The sequence below is a fragment of the Heptranchias perlo genome, chromosome 8, assembly GCF_035084215.1.
Source record: "Heptranchias perlo isolate sHepPer1 chromosome 8, sHepPer1.hap1, whole genome shotgun sequence".
NCBI classification, from domain to species: domain Eukaryota; kingdom Metazoa; phylum Chordata; class Chondrichthyes; order Hexanchiformes; family Hexanchidae; genus Heptranchias; species Heptranchias perlo.
The window spans coordinates 33,991,220-34,010,449 of NC_090332.1; the positions used below are offsets into that span (position 1 = coordinate 33,991,220).

A 19,230-nucleotide genomic window follows, 5' to 3' on the forward strand; every position below is an offset into this window, starting at 1 on the left:
AGTTAACAGTGAGGAGAATAGTGGCAGATTTCAGGAGAATGTAGACATACTGGTGAAATGGGTAGACAGATGGCAGATGAAATTTAATGTAGAGAAGTGTGAAGTGATGCATTTTGGAAGGAAGAATGAGGATAATATAAACTAAATGGCAGAATTTTGAAGGGGGTGCAGGAACAGAGAGACCTGGGGGTTCACATACACAAATCCTTGAAGTTGGCAAAACAAATCGATAAGGCTGTTAAAAAAGCATATGGGAATCCATAGCTTTATAAATAGAGGCATTGAGTGCAAAAGCAAGGAAGTTATGCTAAACCTTTATAAATCACTGGTTAGGCCTCAGCTGCAGTATTGTGTCCAATTCTGGGCACCACACTCCAGGAAGGATGTCAAGGCCTTGGAGAGGGTGCAGAAGAGATTTACCAGAATGGTACCAGGGATGAGGGACTTTGTTATGTGGAGAGACTGGAAAAGCAGCGATTGTTCTCCTTAGAACAGAGAAAGTTTAGGGGTGATTTGGTGTTCAAAATCATGAAAGGTTTTGATAGAGTAAATAGGGAGAAACTGTTTCCACTGGCGGGAGGGTTGTTAACTGGAGGACACAGATTTAAGATAATTGGCAAAAGAACCTGGGGGAGAAAAGAAGAAAATTTTTTATGCAGCGAGTTGTTATAATCTGGAATGCACCATCTGAAAGGGTGGTAGAAACAGATTCAATAGTAACTTTCAAAAGGGAATTGGATATATACTTGAAAAGGAGGAATTTGAAGGGCTGTGGGGAAAGAGCAGGGAAGTGGAACTAATTGGATAGCTCTTTCAAAGAGCTGGCACAGATATGTTGGGCCGAATGGCCTCCTTCGGTGTTGTAAGATTCTATGATTAACATAGGGTTACAAATTAATGCTCCTGGGCATTTAAAAGAACAAGCTGTTTAGAATATTTAATATACTATGCTGAATATGTTTACTGCTTGGCAGTGGATGAAACATCAAATAGCTTCTTAATATTTTGGCAATGCTCCATCTCAGAACTACCACTGAACTTGACTCGTTCTCTCTCTACCAGCAACCCCCTCCCCCCACCCCCGTTACAAATTGGATAGACAGATGGTGAACGATGGAATACTAGAGTCTGGTCTTCAGTTGCTTCCAAGCCTTTATTCACAGAGATCAACACAACCCACACCCTAGATAAGCTCTCATATAAATGGATACAAGAGAGTCCCCAATTGATACGCACCACCTGAATACAATTAACACTAATTGATATAAATCACATGGCTACAATTAACACCGCCACCCTCCCCCCCAAAACACAATGGTAATGAATTGAGGAACCATCATGTATTGGTGGAAAGGCTCATCTGATGGAGTTTGGTTGGAAACCTGTTGTATGTCCATTGGTGGAGGTTGGGGGGAATTGGTCATTTGTCTGGAATTTAAAAGATCACTTTTTGATTCCTTGAACTAGCCTGTATGACACTCTTTTCCCTCTTCCATTATCACTTTCTAACCCTATGGGCAATGTGTAAGCTGCTAATATCATGTGATCTATTGTTTGGGAAAGAAATCTCGCTTATTGTCTGGAATGGGCTGGATGCCAAATCACATTTGATTGTTGTTGAGATGGTCTCAAGCACAGCATAAGGTTACTGCATTTTGCTATGTCCAAACCGGACAGAGGTGGGATCATGGCTTGAGATTTTATACTTTTTTTAATTAATGATGGAAATTAGTTAAAACTTTCAGATCAATGCTTCCATGATATAAAGCACAGGGCAGTGAGAGAAAATGTCTTTCTTTTTTAAAGAAAAGGCAGACTTTCAACTGCTGGCCACTTCTTTCTCCTCTGAAAAACGGGTGACCTCTAAGCTGAAAAATTGTTGGATACCTTGCCCGCCTGAATCAACTTTCAGGTAAGCCTTTAAATGGATGCCCTGCACTCCTGCCCAAACTTGGTAGGAAACTGTTTATGCAAACCAGGGCCTGTTGTAGGTCCCCAATTGCAACTTTCAAAGAGAGATGAACAGAGCGTGCATAAAGGGATCGCTGGAGACTCTCCAAAAAGGTACATTTTATGAGTGCTCCTCCAGGCCCGACAAAAATCTTGCGGTCCCAGGCCCTCCTAACATGTCTTACCTGCCGGTCAGCTGTGTCCTCCAGCCAGCGATTTTCTGCCTCAGGAAACTAGTGAGCTGCAGCGGGCTGCCCATTTGGTGCCCACAGCTAGCCGACAAAATGTTAATGAAACCCGAACCTGAAAATGGTGTGGGCTTTCTGACTGCCATATTAGGCGGACGCCACGGGCACATCGCCAATATCACGCCAGTTCGGTGCGCAAACCGAAAGTCTCCCCCTATATTTTCTGTCTGCTAATTTTAGCGAAAAAGTGGATGTAAGTTAAAGGTTGTGCTCTGATAGAAAGTGCTATTCGCCACAGTTTAGCTCTACTCTGAGTACCCTTTCAAAAATGGATTAACAAACATTTATGAAAAGTTCAAAAAAAAATTGTGCTTTTTGAGGCCGCTTTAGAGTTCTGTCATGAAAAAGTTATGGTGAATGATGTGGAGAACAAACTACCACTGGCAGTGGATCTATTGCAACAGAACCGGCTACCTGGGCTTGATGGAGGAGCACTGCATGATCAGGTTCAGGCCTCACAGGATAAACTGGGACTGAGATGCGCCACCTGGTTCAGAAAGATCTGCAGGGGCAGTCAAGCATCTACTCTATATTGCCCATGGCAACAAAGGTCATTACTTCTGTCAAATTTTATGTCACAGAATCCTTCAAGGCACCCATGGGGGAACATCACAGGACTCAACTGCTTTCCTGTGCACTGTTCCATTAAGGAGGCAACTGTTTCACCATACACCCACCTAAACACATTTTAGCAGTTACCAAAAGCAGTTAAATATTTTCCTAAATTTCTGCATTCTTTAAGGTAATAGCCATTGTTGGCCATATGCATGTAGACATTTGTGCACCTGCAAACAGCCCTATGATATACCTAAATAGCAAGAGCAATAGCTTATTATTCCATCAAATGCAATTGATACATAACCCCCAGTGCAAAATAATGTACACCTGTGCAACTTTCCCAGGGGATATGTATGATTCTTTAACTCTTGAGATACAGGTCTTTGAAGAAAACAGCTCAGAGATATGGGTTATGGAGTGCAACCATGACCAATGACACCTCTGCACTACCCCCATAACTGAGCAGAGAGTAGATACAACAAGATACATGGACAAACCAGAGCCCTCATTGAGCAGATATTTGGCAAGCTAAAGCAACCAATGGTTAGACCAGTTAGGAAAGGGAGTACCTACAATATACCTTAGAGATGCTCCACAAATTGAGGAGTAGGTCTTGTGGACTGGGTAGGTTTTGTAAAATTCACCATGGTGTCTACTTGGCTCTGAGGTTTTGCCACACTGCAGATTGCTTTTGGAATTATGATAAAAATCAGAAAAGCAATCAAAACCTACTACCTGAATTGACTCTCCCTGCTGATAAGGCTCTTTCGCTCTTCCACCACACAGTCCAGAGTCCCTCAGTTCTGCCACAATTATCCTAATCCACAAAAAAGATAAGTGTCCTAGTATGTGCACATCCTACAGGCCCATATTTCCGCTCAATTGCATTTACAGTATCCTGGCCTTCTGGTTGGACAAAGTAGTCCCTAGAATAGTCAATTCCAACTAGACTGGCTTCACATGAGAACTGATGCAGCACCGTAACAACACAAACACAATAAACCTGGTGGTCTGCCTCAACACAGAAAGGGGCTTCTACTGGGTAGAATGGAGCTTCTTACTCCTTATGTAAATAGCCTTTAGGGACATGTTCAAATAGTGGGTTAAAATTGTTTATTCCAACCCTTCAGTATCAGTGAGTTGGTGGCACTTTTTCCTCTGAGTCAGAATACTGTACATTGGAGCCCAACTCCAGTACATAGTCTAGGCTGGCAGTCCAGTCCAATACTGAGACATGTATCTCAACACCAACAACAACTTGCATTTATACAGCGCCTTGAACATAGAAAAATGTCCCACAGCAGTTCACAGAGGGGTAATCAAAAACATGGATGCAGAGCCAGAGAAGGAGATATTGGGAGGGGTGACTAAAAGCTTGGTCAAAGAGATGGGTTTTTTAAGGAGGGTCATAAAGGAGGAGAGGGAGGTGAGAGATGGACGGAATTAGGGACGGAATTCCAGAGTGTGAGGCCTCTGAAACTGAAGGCAAGGCCACCAATGGTAGGACAAAGGGAGGGGGGATGCATAAGAAGCCATGGTCAGAGGAACAGAGAGTTTGGGGTGAGAAGATGTAGGCTGGATCTCATTACTGTTTGTGGGATCTTTCTGTGTGGAAAATGGCTGTCATGTTTGCTTACAACAGTCACCACAAAGTAATTCACTCTGAGATGTTTCTAGAGATGTAACAAGTTGCTTTATAAATGCAAATCAATCTTTCTTTCAGTATGAACAAATCATTACATGTCCTCCGCAGTCCTTCAACAAGGGACCAGACAGGGCTGCCACCCATTTCTTCTCTTGATGGCTATGTCCATAGAATCCCTAATTACGGCATTTTGGGAAGAACCTTTGCATCCATGGAATACAAGCTGGTCGGGTAGAACATAAAACTCTACGGAGGTGACACACTACTTTTTATCAGCAACTTCACTTCTCTCCTCAATATCTTCCAGTCCAACAAAGTATTTGGTTGGCTTTTGGGTTATAAACTCAACAATTCCAAAATGGAAGGACTGGCACTGTCTCAACCCATCTCGAAACATCCAAAATCTCTTTGCCTGGGTAATGATATAAGCATACCTGTAACATCCAAACACCCATCTCTTTGCAAAAAAAATTCTATTCCTCCTTTCCACCATCTATGCAGACCTGAAGAGATGTAACACCACCCCCAACTCACTGCTCAGGATTTGTGAGCACTATAAAAATGAATATGTCCCCACATCTTCCCCACCTTTCCATCCAAATATTGCAGATCAATCTTATGATTTTCTAAAGCACAACTCACGGCTCCTATTGAGATGGAGGTGGTCAAGATCATACCAGTAATGGCTACAGCTAGAGGGAAGGTAGACTGAACTGAGTATCCTGTGGTAACCTGGTGCTGCATAGTGTTGTCAGTCATCTGCTACTGCCTAGCCTTCCATTCCATACTGCCCCATGGCCTGTTCCCTTTTTCTAGGTCCATCTGATGACCTGAAGCCTGCAGAACATGACTCGGAAGGCACAATCTTCTCAAGGGAGCACTAGCACTTGCTCCATACCTCCAAAGCAACAGCACAGAAATCGGCACCCCAGATAGGATAACGAGCTAGAGGGTTCTGCACCTGGTGAAACACAGACCACAAGTGTATAGGAGCAGGGGCTATTGGAAAGGACAGCCCAGGAGCCAGCTCGTCAAAGGGCAAGCTCAAGTTCTAGCTCTGCTGCAGAGGACAGGGATACCAACTTTAGGGGCCCAGCTTTCTGCACACCTGCAATTGTATGAGATATTGGAGCTGCTGCACTATGTCCAAGAGTATGGAGGAGTCTGCATCCAGTTTGTGTGGCATTCTGTCGCAAGGCATCGGCACTCTGCAGTCTAACGTGGAGCATGTGGCCACCTCTATGGATGCTGCAACTGGGCCTTCACACTGGAAGTCTGTGTCCCCAGCTCTTTCAGCTTTAAAGCTCAAACTGCTGCCACTGAGGCTCTGGGTTTCACCATCTCCACCACCTTCAAAAGGCTGGGAAAAGACATGGAAAGGGGCTTTAATTGTGTCACAGATTTCCTACATTCCACTCTCCTGCAGGTCAGTAGGAATGATGAGCCGGAGCCCCAAGGGAGTTGCAGTGGCACAACGGCAGTGGCACATGGTGCCCACTTTCAGGATGACAACACATCTGCTCCCTCACCATCCCCTCAATCAATGTCCACCATGGTGCCAGAAAGCCAGCTGGGTCAAACTACTCTGGTAGTAGCCGAGACGCAACAGTCTGCAGCCAGGCCCGAACTCCTACAGGTCACTGACCATGAGCATTTCAAGGGTCCTCAACTGAACAACAGCAGCCCTCCACTATTCATGCTAAAGCCACTGGGGGCATGGTAACATAGGCAAGAAAGCACTTAAGAAAAGCACTATGGGTTAACAGATGGATGAAAATATGATGTTATGGCTCCTTTGTCAGCCATTTTTTAAAAAAATCTCAGCTTTTGGCTTTGCAACTTTGTCTGCAGTGTGTGGTTCCATAGTAGCAACTGAGCCTGCAATGACAGATGTCATGTATACAAAAGTTGATCAGGGGTTGGTAGTTCTTTATTGCAGAATTTAATGGCTGTGAGACATTGTATTGAGCAGTGTTAATGCGGCAGTAGGGAGTGGAGTAAGGGGAAGGAGCAGATCAATCAACTGCTGGCGAAGAGTTCTGGCCACAGGCTAGGCTGGTGCTGTTGCCCTCTTACTTCTGCTCCATCCTGGCCATCATTGTGGTCTTACCCATCAAATTGTGGAAGATCTTCTTACTGTGCAGACTCTATCAGCTGTCCCCATTGCACAGCAAATTTGTGCAGAATGCAGCAGACAACCACAATCGTCTCTGGTTGTATCTCGATTCAGCAGGTGAGCGTGAGTTACCTCAAGGTGTCATTCTAAGAGCTAGGTGTGATAGCCCTTGGTCCTCAAACAGCCAGCCTCTGATTTGTTGAGCTCGATCGAAGAGTTGGGGGGGCGGGGAGTGGACTGGCGCTGTGTGTAGGTATCATGACAGCTGCCAGGAAATCAGGCAAGACCTGCATGATTTGCTGGCAGTGATCACTCACCAGCTGAGCATTCATGGAGTGATATCCTTTTCTGTATATGAAGGCTGCTGGCTCATTGCGAGGTGTCCTAATGGTGACATGGGCTGAATCAATCACTGCATAAACTTTGGCAGGAAAGCGTATAGCACTTTCCTGCTGAATGCTGGAATCCATGGGAAATGCTATAAAATCGTTTGCCTTGGCAAAGAGGACATCAGTAACCTGCTTGATACGAGCATGGACTGCAGACTGACTAATGTGACCAATGTCACCTGCTGCAACCTCAAAAGAGCCTGAGGCAGAAAAATTAAAGACTATAGTCACAGGCAAACGCAGACTGCCATAGGGAATGCATGGCCAGCTGGGAGAGTGGGTTGCAGGTCTTGTTGTAAGAGGCTAAACAGTCTGTGACAGCCTTTCTGGAGAACCACAGCCCCCTGAAGCACTGCTCCTTGGAAATGTAATGGTAACTGAATCTGGACCTATTGACCCTATTGGCAGGGTAAGGATATCTGCAACCAGCACTCCTTGAGTGGTCTCCTCAGAGGCCCTTTGAGGTTCCCCGACCTGATGAATAATGGACAGAGTTGTGGAATTCAATCCCCAAAACATCAGTAACAATCCTGGAATACCATTTAAAAAAAATGGAATCTGACTTTTTCATCCACTGTAAGTCAGTGGCCCAGATGTTATCCCCTATTGTTTTGCAACAGCAAAATCTCTGATTAATAGTGCCATCTACTAGCAGGCGCACACGTGTGTGCATGTATCAGTTGTGGTTCTTGGACTTATTTTATATAATGCTGCTGAGAAAATTGAACAATTTATTTCCTCTTCCCATTGCTTCGCCATGAGCTGATCCCCGACACTACAACATAATTCCCTGCTGTGATCAGACCTGACCCTCCCCCATGACATGGCCCAACCTCGAACCCTGACAACCCTGAGTCACAAAAGTCACATTTCTGCCTGTTCTCAGGAACCAGCTTCCATATTTTCAGCTCTTCTCAGTGCTTTTGAAAACAATACTGTATTTTAAAATACTGAAAAGCTTGGAAACATTATTTTCACCTCTGGGAGGATGGTTTTCAGGACCTGAGGTTGAGTCACAGCAGGGAGGGAAGTATCCAGGAGTCATGGGGGGAGAACCACAGCACGGGATTGTGGGGGGAGAGAGAGAAGCAGCTGCGGTGAGCTCAAATGTGAGTGGTACTGTGGAGAACAGCATCACTTATCCTGAAGACACAGCTTGGAGGTCTCAGAGGTAAGTGAACAATAGCAGTACCTACCTTGGAAGACTCAATCAGAGGTAAGTAAAGAGAATAGGAAAGTTTAATCACAACAGAAAAATTTGACAGAGAAAGCATAATGATGCAGAAGAGTGAATGTTACTTTACAGTAATTCTGCACATACGCATGACTTACGATGGCCGATTTTAACCCCCCCAACCCCGACAAAAATGGTGGTGGGGGGGGATTAAAATAAAGGTGGCGTCCTGCCCTCCAGCTTGGTGCTGCATTCTTGCCAGCTGTAATTTTAAGTCCAGGGATTTGGGAGGCGCGTGAGATCCTCGCTGAAGACGAGCGTGGGCCTCATAAATATTCAAAATTCAGGGTCCAATGATGTCAATAGAACCCTGACTAGATTTTAACGTGCAGTTGCGTGTTCGGCACCCAATGCCGGTCTTGCCAAGGAAGCCTGGTGTCACGCACAAGTAGGCCCAGAAGGGGGCCGATAAGGTAGGCTACTTTAAAGGTAAGCTACTCCAGGCCCCACAAGGAAACCTTGGCCCTCCCCTGACTCAGACTCCCCCACCCCCTGCAATCACCTCTGGAGCACCCTTATGATTTCTATTTATCAGGGACTGTTCCTGTGAATCCCCGGCAGGAGCCTCCTGCTATGCTCGCCCACTGGCACCTTGTCATTGATGCCAGTTTCAGGTGGGAGACGGGCCTAACTTATTTAAATGAGGCACAGGAGTTAAAATGGCCCGGGCCTCACTTTGGTGAGCCAGAGGGAGCCTGACATTCACCCCTAATCCCCAGTTAAAATTGAAGCTATGATGTATTATAGATAGAAAATGGGCCTGATTTCATCTCCTTCTCCAAGGTCTTTAGACTGGAGCACAATTCCAAGTAACGAAACAGGCAAGCACACATCTTTGTAACGTGCTGAAACACAATTCTCACCATTAGCTTTCAGTTGTAACTTGGGTGAACTTCACGATTGAACTTCTAAAGTTAACCTCTACAATAGCAAAGCTGAAATAATAGATCATCTGATCCCTCATAATTGCAATTTGTACTTTGTAAGTCATGAGACATTTTTCTACTTTATTAAAAGAAATAAATCTGCATCTCTTTGACTTTCTTGGTGTTATCTCAAGTTAGTCTCTTGAGAGTGATGAAGGGTTTCGGCACATTGAAGTCTGTGGGAAAAACAACTCTGATCCTCTGGGTGACCCTTCTCCAGGCATTATTCCATTTACACAATCTGAATATTTGGCTTAATTAAGGACTGTGACAGATTAAGCCAAGCACCTTGTTTTTCCTGTCTTTAACTTTTACATCCCAATTATAATCCAGAAAAGGAGCTTTATGTAAGCCAAACAAATACCTTGTTCTTGGGTTTAACCCTTATCATCCTTGTATAATTTCTTAGGATTTCCATATTATAAGCATGAACATTAAAATAGCACTATAATTTTGAATATTTGTTACAGTGCTACCAATGTACACATCCATACAGAAGGATAAACACCTTTACTGAATGCTTACTGTGGAATAATTAAGTTAAATTTGTAATATATTTTTGAAAATCAAATTGTATGTATTCTAATTTCGATGATAATTTTGCTGCCTGTTGTTTCACATATATGACAATTCAAAATCAAAAATCTCAGTAAAGCTTTGTCAGAACATTACAAGAAGTATGTTGGTGTGGGGCTTTCCCACATGCTAGGTATCTGCAAGTCTAGACATACATTTTATTTTCATTTTAGCCAAGCCTTGCTCTTTGTTGCATTTTTTTAAAAGTAACTGGGAATATGATATCTTTGAAAAGTAGTTAACAAATTTTGGATCATTATCTGACACATGTAATTTGGTAAGTAACTATGATTACTTATCTCCTCATCACATTACACTGTAAATTAAATCTCCCTATATAAACAGTGCTAACTTGTATTTTTGGTAACAAAGAGAAATATGATATTTACAACTTGTAGGTGAAAAGGGAAAGCAATCCGTCAAAATGAAATATTTGTTCATTCTGCGTGCCATGACAACGAGAACTATTAATATTGGGCAAATATTGGGTGTGAGATTTTGTGTTTGCCGTCATCTATACACCCAAAGTTTTGACTCATGCCAAACACAAACATGGTCAGACACGGCAAGTTGAGTTTGTCATACAGGTTACAGGGGTTGGCATGCCTATGCTATGTTCACTGTCTAATTATCAGAGATGCAGCTGTTCTGTCTCACTAATATTCTTCCATTATCATTGGAGAAACCAAGTTGAATCTCCTGGTAATTAAAGAAAAAGTGTTTTCAGTGAATCTCCTATTAGAAAACATCTGAAAGAGGTGTTTCACACTCCGAAGTGTGGACATTGGGTATAATTTAAATCTGCTTAGCATGAAGCTCTATCTAAAGAAAAAAAACCTTGCATTTATTTGGTTCTTTTCATGACCACAGGATGTCCCAGAGCACTTTACAGCCAATTAATTACTTTTGAAGTGCAGCCATTGTTGTTATATAAGCAAAACCTGCAGCCAATTTGCACACAGCAAGGATCCATAAACAACAATGAGCTGAATGATCATAGAGTGTTTTTTGGTGGTGTTTTAGTAAAGGGATAAATGTTGGCCAGGCCACTGGGACAACAATCCTGTACTTCTTCGAATTGTGCCATGGGATCTTTTACCTGAGCAGGCAGACGATGCCTCGACTTAATGTCTCATCTGAAAGTCTAAATAGATAAGCCTTTAAAGTTAAACTTTGGTGTGCTGCTTTACCACCAATCAGCATTTTAATGATTGAAAAACAGACTATTTTGTCACTTTGTTTTATATAGTTTATAAAAAGGATTAACAACCTCTCCCTTAAGCAACAACAACTTGCATTTATATAGTGCCTTTAATGTAGTAAAACATCCCAAGGCGCTTCACAGGAGTGTTATCAAACAAAATGTGTCACCGAGCCACATAAGGAGATATTTGGACGGTGACCAAAAGATTGGTTAAAGAGGTAGGTTTAAGGGGCGTCTTAAATGAGGAGAGAGAGGTAGAGAGGTTTATGGAGGGAATTCCAGAATTTGGGGCCCAGGCAGCTGACGGCATGGCCGCTAATGGTGGGGCGATGGAAATTGGGGCTGCGTAAGAGATCAGAATTGGAGGAGCACAGAGATCTCAGAGGGATGTTTGTAGGACTGGAGAAGGGTACAGAGAAAGGGAGGCGTGAGGCCATGGAGGGATTTGAACACAAGGATGAGAATTTTAAATTTGAGGCATTGCCAGACCGGGAGCCAATGTAGGTCAGTGAGCACAGGGGTGATGGGTGAATGGGATTTGGTGTGAGTTAGGATACGGGCAGCAGAACTTTGGATGAGCTGAAGTTTACGGAGAGTGGAAGACGGGAGACCAGCCAAGTGTGCATTAGAATAGTCGAGTCTGGAGGTAACAAAGCCATGGTTGAGAGTTTCAGCAGCCGATGGGCTGAGGCAGAGGCGGAGATGGGTGATATTACAGAGGTGGAAGTAGGCGGTCTTGGTGATGGAGAGGATATGTGTACTCTTGTGAAAATTACAAGTGCCCCTATCAAAGATAGATGAAACAGTTTTCTGCAGTAGAATGGTCTACACCCAAATGTTAACCTATTTTTCTCTTTTCAGATAATGATGGATCTATTGTGGATTTCCAGCTTCTTTTGCATTTAGTTTAGATTGTCAGCATTTGCAGTTTATTTTTAATCACCAATGATCGGCAAATTAGTGAATGTTGAAAATAATTCTAACCTTAGCTTTAATGAATTTGTGCATTTTTAAGTAAAGTGAAGTAAATCAGAACTCCATACAGTTGACACAACTGCTATATTGAACTTAAGGTTCTTACCTAAATCTAAGTTGTGTAAAGAAAAAAGAAACTTGGGGTAGATTCATTCAAAATCATTTTTTCCCAGGAAGTAAATCATTCTTACTCATTTTTGTTACTTTTCTTTTTGTTGCAGAGATAATCTGTGTTATCGACGGATGAATTTCTGAAGTTTTGGGAAAAGTTTGAACGCATTCTGTGTTGTCACTTCCATGACATTCTCCACTGAAAGCCCTTTAACCTGTGCAATGTACTGACAGGAGATGGATATGTTCTTAGGCTCATTTCTCATCTGCAAAACAGCAATAGATGTGTTTCAGTGACTTTCACCACAATAGAATGCAGTTATTGGATGCAGTGAAGGAAACAAATCAAACAATTAATCTATGAATAATTTAAGAGGAACTTTCTGCTTGTTGTCAGCTATAAGGCTCTTTCAAAGAGATGCTTTAAACCTTTCCCTTTGCTTTTGTCAAAGTCACAAAAGGTAAGTTTGAAGGTAAATTTAACCTGCAGTGACACTAACAATCATTTTTTATAAAAACCCATTATCCCAGTTCTCAGTTAATAAATGCATTACTGTGTATAGAATTGAAGCATACAGACCATTAAGGCCCCAAATTTGATCCTTGTGCAATGTCAAGTTGGCTTATTTCAGCAGTGGTGGGAACAAATGGGAAGATTCTCTGCTAGAGTCACAGTAGCAGTGCATCTCGCACCATTGGCGTAGGAAGAGGACCTCCTGGGATTTTCCAAGATCACTTCATTTAAATAATGATGGAGCATACCCAGCACTGATTGAGCCACACAATAGCAGCTGCTGCACATTAAAGGGCCATTTGTATTGGCCCTGGCAAACAGTACATCATTGACCTGATGCATTCAGCGGTGCACTGCAGACTAGCTGATATGACAGATTTCACCTGATGAAGCTTGAAAGCTGAGGCACAGAAGTTCAGGGCAACTGCGATTTTCACCACCATGGACAGAGCTGTTCTGGTTGTGGAGGAGGTTTGGAGGTCTGGATGTATAAGACGGCAAATTTCCACAACCGCATCCTTGGTGAAGCGAAAGCAGTAAAGACACAGTTCCTCAGACATGTCCAAATAACTGTGGCATGATCCAAACATTCGGTTTCTTGGATAGGAATGTGCCTGCTAAGAACTTCTATGTCGCAGGTGCACCTTTCTGTAGTCATGGTTGTAGACTTCTGCTCATTCTCCAGCTCCCTGAGGGCGAGGAATTCCCAAAGGAAAACCTATCTACTTAGCTTCAATTGTGTCTCAATTAAAGACTGAACACACTTCAATAACTTAGAAAAATCTGTGTGGCATGAGGCAGGGAAAAATATATAAATGGAGGGAGGATCTGCAACAGATTAGATGGAAAGTTTAAAAAAAACATACACCAACTACCTGTTCTTTTCTATTAGTAATGGATTCATCAGAGTTCCCTCCTATTTAATTAGTCTGAAGTAAACAACCCCACCAACCTCTTAGTTTAGCGGGATAAAGTACTGTAGTGGGTGTGTGTAACTCAATGTACTGTGTAGGACCGTTTTTATTGTTATTTTCTTCGTGTGGACGGTATAGTAAAACCAACATTCCAATTCAATTCAAACACCGAGTTTGTGTGTTCTCTGTGCTATTTGGCTACGTGATCCATCACCGGGTGCGTTAGCATAAGTCCTGTTTTCTTGAACCCCGATCCGTGAGGTATAAGTGTTCCTTGGCTAGATCGGGGACCAGATATCTGCACCGATCAATAGAGTGAGAACAACCCCAAAACACTCTACAGAAGATCCATCAGCGCTTATTTATTTTGAGTTTTCTTCTATTTGTCGTGATTGGATTTTATTTGCACTATTTTAGTCAACAGCTATTGTGTTTCTTCTTTTTCTTTCAGGCTCTCTCTCCTGTTTTCTACAAACCTTATTTTTGCATGTTGGGCTCTATGGTATTCTTTATCTCCCAGAGTGCTTCTGATTCATCCTTTTTGGATTTGTATTTATAGTTAGCATCTTGACATCTGTAATTGTTACTGTTTTATTCCTACAAAATTCTTATAAATAAACATTAAAAAAGGAACAACAATATGTAGCTACTTGAGGAATGCAGCATCTCCTCACTCATGTCATTTTGGAAGGCCAATATGACGGCTGACTAAGGTCCCCTGACCAACTCTACTATTTGTCTTGGATTTTGCATGCAATGGCTTTGCTAGAAGAACTCGAATACATAAAGTAGCTATACACTGCAAAATGGAAACATGTCATTTGTCCCAACCACTCCATTTACCCTCCACGTGACCAAATAGTTCTAATGATATTTATCCACCTTGATCCCATATCCCTTCAACCCCTTTTCCTTCATCCACCTATCCAATTTAATCTTGAATATTGACATAATTTTTGCCTCAACCAATAACCCTGCAAATTAATTTCATGGCCTCACAACTCTGTAAAGAAGTTTCCCCTGCCCTCTATTCTAAATCTCTTACATTTAATCTTGTATCTATGGCCACTTGTTCTTGACCCCTCAACCACTGAAAACAGTCTGCTTCTATTTACTCTGTCTCATCCTTTCATTATTTTAAATACTTCTATTTTGTTGCCACATAATCTTCATTGTTCTAATGAAAAAAGGCCTAATTTTTAAAAGTATCTCTTTGTATCTTTATTTCCTCATACCAGGCAGCATCCTAGTGAATCTGCATTGTACCCTCTCTAAAGCCTGAACACCCTTCTATGGTGTGGAGCCCAATACTGCACACATTACTCTAACTGAGATCTTGTTAAGGTTTTATGTAGGCTCATCATTATCTGTTGGCTTTTATATTCTAATCCTCTTGTGATAAAACCTAGAATTTGAGAAGCTTTTTAAAAAAAATCAGCCTTATCAATCTGTGGTGCTGCATCCTGTGAACCTGTACCCCCAAACCTCTCTGCTCTTCCACAGCTCGGAGTCTGTTTCTATTCAGAGTATAATGACAGCTGTTTTTTTACCAAAATGCATCACCTTACACTTACTGACACTGAATTTCATCTGCTATTTTTAGCACAATCTCCCATCTTACTAATATATATTTGCAGTTTCCTTTGGTCTTCTAAAGAAATAACTATACCTCCTACTATGGTATCATCTTCAAATTTCAACACCACTCCCTCTAGACCTATAATAAAATCAATGATCAACACAGTGAACAGAAGTGGCCCCAGAATTAAATACTGTGGAACACCACGAGTCGCTGCCAATCTCTCTGAAAAACTGTCCTTAACTCCTACTCTCTCTTTCCTTCCTTCTAGACAATTTTTAATCCAGATTCTATCCACCCTTAATCTTCTCGAATAATTTCCCATCCAATGTCCTTGTACACCACATCCACTGCATTTCCTCCATTTACCATGTCTGTTACATCCTCAATGAGGCTTGTCAAGCATAGTCGTTCCTTTTGAATTCTGTGCTGGCTACTTCTAACTACTTTCTCTTTATCTAGATACATTATAATTTTATGCTTAATTAAAGAATCTAAAATTTTCCCCACCACAAATGTTAAGCTAACTGGCCCTTAATTACCCGGATTAGCTTTGTCTTTTTTAAAAATGGGTACTACATTAGCCACTTTCCAGTCCTCCGGCAGCCATCCGCAGTCAATAGAGCCCTGAAATATAATTTCTAGGGCCTCTGCAGTTACTTCTCTCAGCTCTAAAAGGATCCAAGGGTGTATCCCGTCGGGCTCTGGCGCCTAGTCTTCCTTCAGCCTAACAAAGTTATCTAAAATTTTCCTTTTATGCTTCATATTGGTCACCTTGCTCTAAACCACTTCAGGATTGACCTCCTCCATAATATCCTTCTTTGATTTGAGGGAGACAATTGCACATAGAATTAAAAGGTTTACCTGTTTTTCTGGCCCTAATGCAGGAGAGTCTGTCTCCAGGCATATAAACTCAAGTGGCAGCTGCTTCACCAATTTCTGCTTCTTGGGAAAAACAATATGAAAATGAGTTAGTCTGCAGATTACACTGATCGAAAATTGGTCAGAAAAGTTAGATTAAACAACATCTTTCAAAATCTTTTAAGTCCACAGAAAACAACTCAATGGGCCAGAAATCACTCCCGAAATAATGGAGGAGCTCAACAGCGCTCTTCGTTTTTAGTGGCGAATTGAAGAAGCAAGTTCCTTGAAGAAGCGGTGAAACGCGCAAATCCGGAACTTGCTCTTAGTGGTTCGCTGGCATATGACAGCTTCGAACTAAAGGGCCATCGCACGCTGCAATCAGAGAAATCATCGAAAAAGAGCTAACTTGCTTATCTGCCCAGCTGGAAAGTAACTAATTACGCCACCAAACAGGTACGCTTAAAAATACCAGGTCTAAACTAAATTTCAACAGCACAGTAAGTCTTAATAACTGCCAAACAACTAAAAATTAACTTTTAAAAATGTGGAGTCTCATGTTACTCCTTATGTTAATAGTTTTTGTTCATTAAAAAAATACTTTAAAAAAAAATTTAAAAAAAATTTAAAAAAAAACTTTTCCCTTCTGTTTCTTTAATTCAATTATTTCTTTGGCTTTTTATTAATAACATTTAGATTTTTATTTACAATGACATACTAACTTTAAATGAATGATGTCTGCTTGCCTGCTTGTATAATGCAGCCTGAATCTGTGGGTATGAATTCTCCTCCTGACAGATTTTGTGGCGTGTCTTCTCCTCAAACACTTTTTCAGCCGCGCGGCAACTCACGCTGCTCAGAGGCTGAGTTGATAGCGCACAATTTTTTTAAAGTTCAAATTCAAGCAATTTGACGCCACAGAGCCCGTAGTAAGTATTTTCGTTAATTTAATTCGCAGGAGAGCATTGTCTCGCCGCTCTGCGCAATTTCTGGCCCATTGTAATAGTTAAAGATAATTGCCTCAAGAAAAATCCCCTGTGGCAAAACTACTTTGTCTGTCCCACAGGCTTGTGGTAGCAAGATTTGACTCTGAAAATTGGTGAAAATGAATACTGAACATCAACATCTAAGTTTTACATATGTGCTGACTAACCTACATGACTAGTTTATTCATTTTCTCTTCGCCCTCTGCAATCTTCTGCTCTCCTAGTTTTAAGGATGTAATCATCTTGCTGTGGTAGAGTCCCATCAGTGGCAGCAGCCCTTCAGTACCTTATCCATATGATCACATTTCATATATGAGCCAAACAGTGGGTATTGCCAGGTTATCAACTAAGGGGTTATCACCACTAAGCCTGATTCTGTCCTTGCCTGGTGGAAGAATTTCTCTGGTTGCCAAGGTTGCGAACAATGAGCCTGACTGGAGTGGCTGAGGAGGGGGATGGAATCGACACATCCAAGATTGGATGTCAGACAAGCAGTCTGACAATACAGAAGCAGTGGAGGGGTTGTAGACCTGCAACATGTAGATGAGGAAGAGGAGGGAATTAAGGATAGATCCTTGGAGGACACTGGAGGTTGCAGTGCAGGCAGTGGAAGAGAAATCATTGGTGGAAATGCTCTGGCTACAATCAGAGAGGAAAGAATGGAAGCAAACGATAGTAGTCCGACTGACTGGACAACGGAGGAGAGGCATTGGAGGGGAATGGTTTAGTCGACCGTGTCAAAACCTGCAGAGAGGTGATGGAGGACGGGGAGGGATGAAGCACCACAGTCACAGAGGATGTCATTTGTGATTTTGGTTAGGGCCATTTTGGTGTTGTGGAGGGGGAAGAAATCTGATTGGAGAGATTCAAACAGGGAGTTGCGGGAAAGCTAAACCTGGATATGGGAAATGACAACATGTTCAAGAACTAGAGAAGAAAGGAAGGCTGAATATGGGGCAGTTGTTTAGAAGGACAGACGGGTCGAGAGTGGGTGTATTGAGGAGGGATTGATGACGAGTGGCTTTGAAAGGGAAGGGGAGAACATTTATAATGTCAACCAACATGGGGGCCAGGAAGGGAAGTTGGGTGATCAGCAGTTTAGTACGAAAGGAGTCAAGAGAGCAGGGGTTGGGTCTCATGGACAAGATAAGGTCGAAGAGGGCATGAAGGGAGATAGGAGAGAAATACAGAGACTAGGGTTCAGGGCTAGGGCAGGGGTGAGCCTGTGAGAATGTTTGGTTTGATGGGAAAGTGAAAGGGAAAGGAGGGGGGAGGATAGCAGCAGAGAATCTTAGTGACAAAGAAGTCCATGTACTCCTCGCATTTATTGTCAGAGGTGAGGCAGAGGAGGCAGAAGAGAAAGGTTTAAGGAGACGATTGGTAGTGGAGAAAAGAAGCCGGAGTTATCTTTGCTCTCCAGGTTCATTCTGGAATGATGTTTCGACAGAAGAGAATGAGGTCCGATAGCACTTGATGCAGTTCAAATGATGGATGGCTAAGTCAGTTGTGCACCAGATATGCTCAAACCTGCGCTCCTTGGACTTGAGGCAGCGAAGACAGGGGCCATACTTGGGGGGGGCAACCAGAGCAAGAGAGAGTAAAGGCTTTGCTGCAAACAAGGGCATCAAAGGTGGAGGTGAGGGAGTGGTTGAGCAAACTGACAGCTGCAGAAGCATCTTGGACTTTGTTTTTCACAAATACCGTACCTTAAACTTAGCAATAAAGTTCTGGACCTTCAAAATGATTTTCATTGCATTAATCAATGTGACTGCTGCATGCCTAGCACGTACATGTTCAGTGAACATTATTTTATTTGGTCTAACCTGCTCGCTTCTTATAATGGATGGTGGAATTGAAAAGAAAAATCCAGCTTTCACCCCTTCCATAGCCACGGAGGGTTTTCCATCAAAAGCATGAAGCAGCACTTTATGAGCTCCTAGAAAAACAAAAGAATTTCGCTTTACCGCGTAATGATATATAGTAATACATTTTTTTTCAGGTTAGTCACATGTCTAGAAAACAAACACCATGCTAAACCAAACTGAGGAATCCATATATGTAGAGCTTATGTTTGCCCAATCTGGAGGGTACACTCTCTTCCCTATGGGCATACCCCACTTATCTAAGACCAGAGATCTTAGGTGCAGGATAGCAGAGCGAAAGTTTAAGAAGCTCCAGTATCTGTAGTGGCACTGCCAGCATTGAACTGGTGAAAACCACAGGATTTATTTGCAGCTTATACTGGAAATTTTGCTGGTACTTGTCCAATTAGGACCATCATAACCATTAGATATGGCTTAAAGGGTTATCTGGAGATGAATAGGAAGAATCTTAGCAACTCGAGACAATTATCATCTCACCACCTACATCATTCATTATCTTCAATTTCTAATGAATAAGGCACAATGATGCCAAAAAAGAACAGCCGCTAAACAACTCAAACC

The 19,230-nt window shown here is 42.3% G+C and overlaps 1 protein-coding gene across 2 annotated transcripts in view; it reads right to left on the reverse strand.

Moving 5' to 3' along the window:
• Nucleotides 1-1,134: 1,134 nt before the first annotated feature.
• The window catches only part of LOC137324531 (putative deoxyribonuclease TATDN3), a 51,851-nt gene continuing 33,755 nt past the window's right edge, over nt 1,135-19,230 (reverse strand). Inside the window, exons 8-10 of one of the 2 annotated variants that reach the window (XM_067988935.1) lie at nt 18,610-18,722; nt 15,804-15,881; nt 1,135-12,198 (exon numbers count right to left, since the gene is read on the reverse strand). In XM_067988935.1, coding sequence (XP_067845036.1) covers nt 12,055-12,198; nt 15,804-15,881; nt 18,610-18,722 — 335 coding nt within the window. In that variant the 3' untranslated portion in view covers nt 1,135-12,054. Of the gene's footprint in view, nt 12,199-15,803; nt 15,885-18,609; nt 18,723-19,230 lie in introns of both variants that reach the window. The other variant, XM_067988934.1, reaches the window with a different exon arrangement.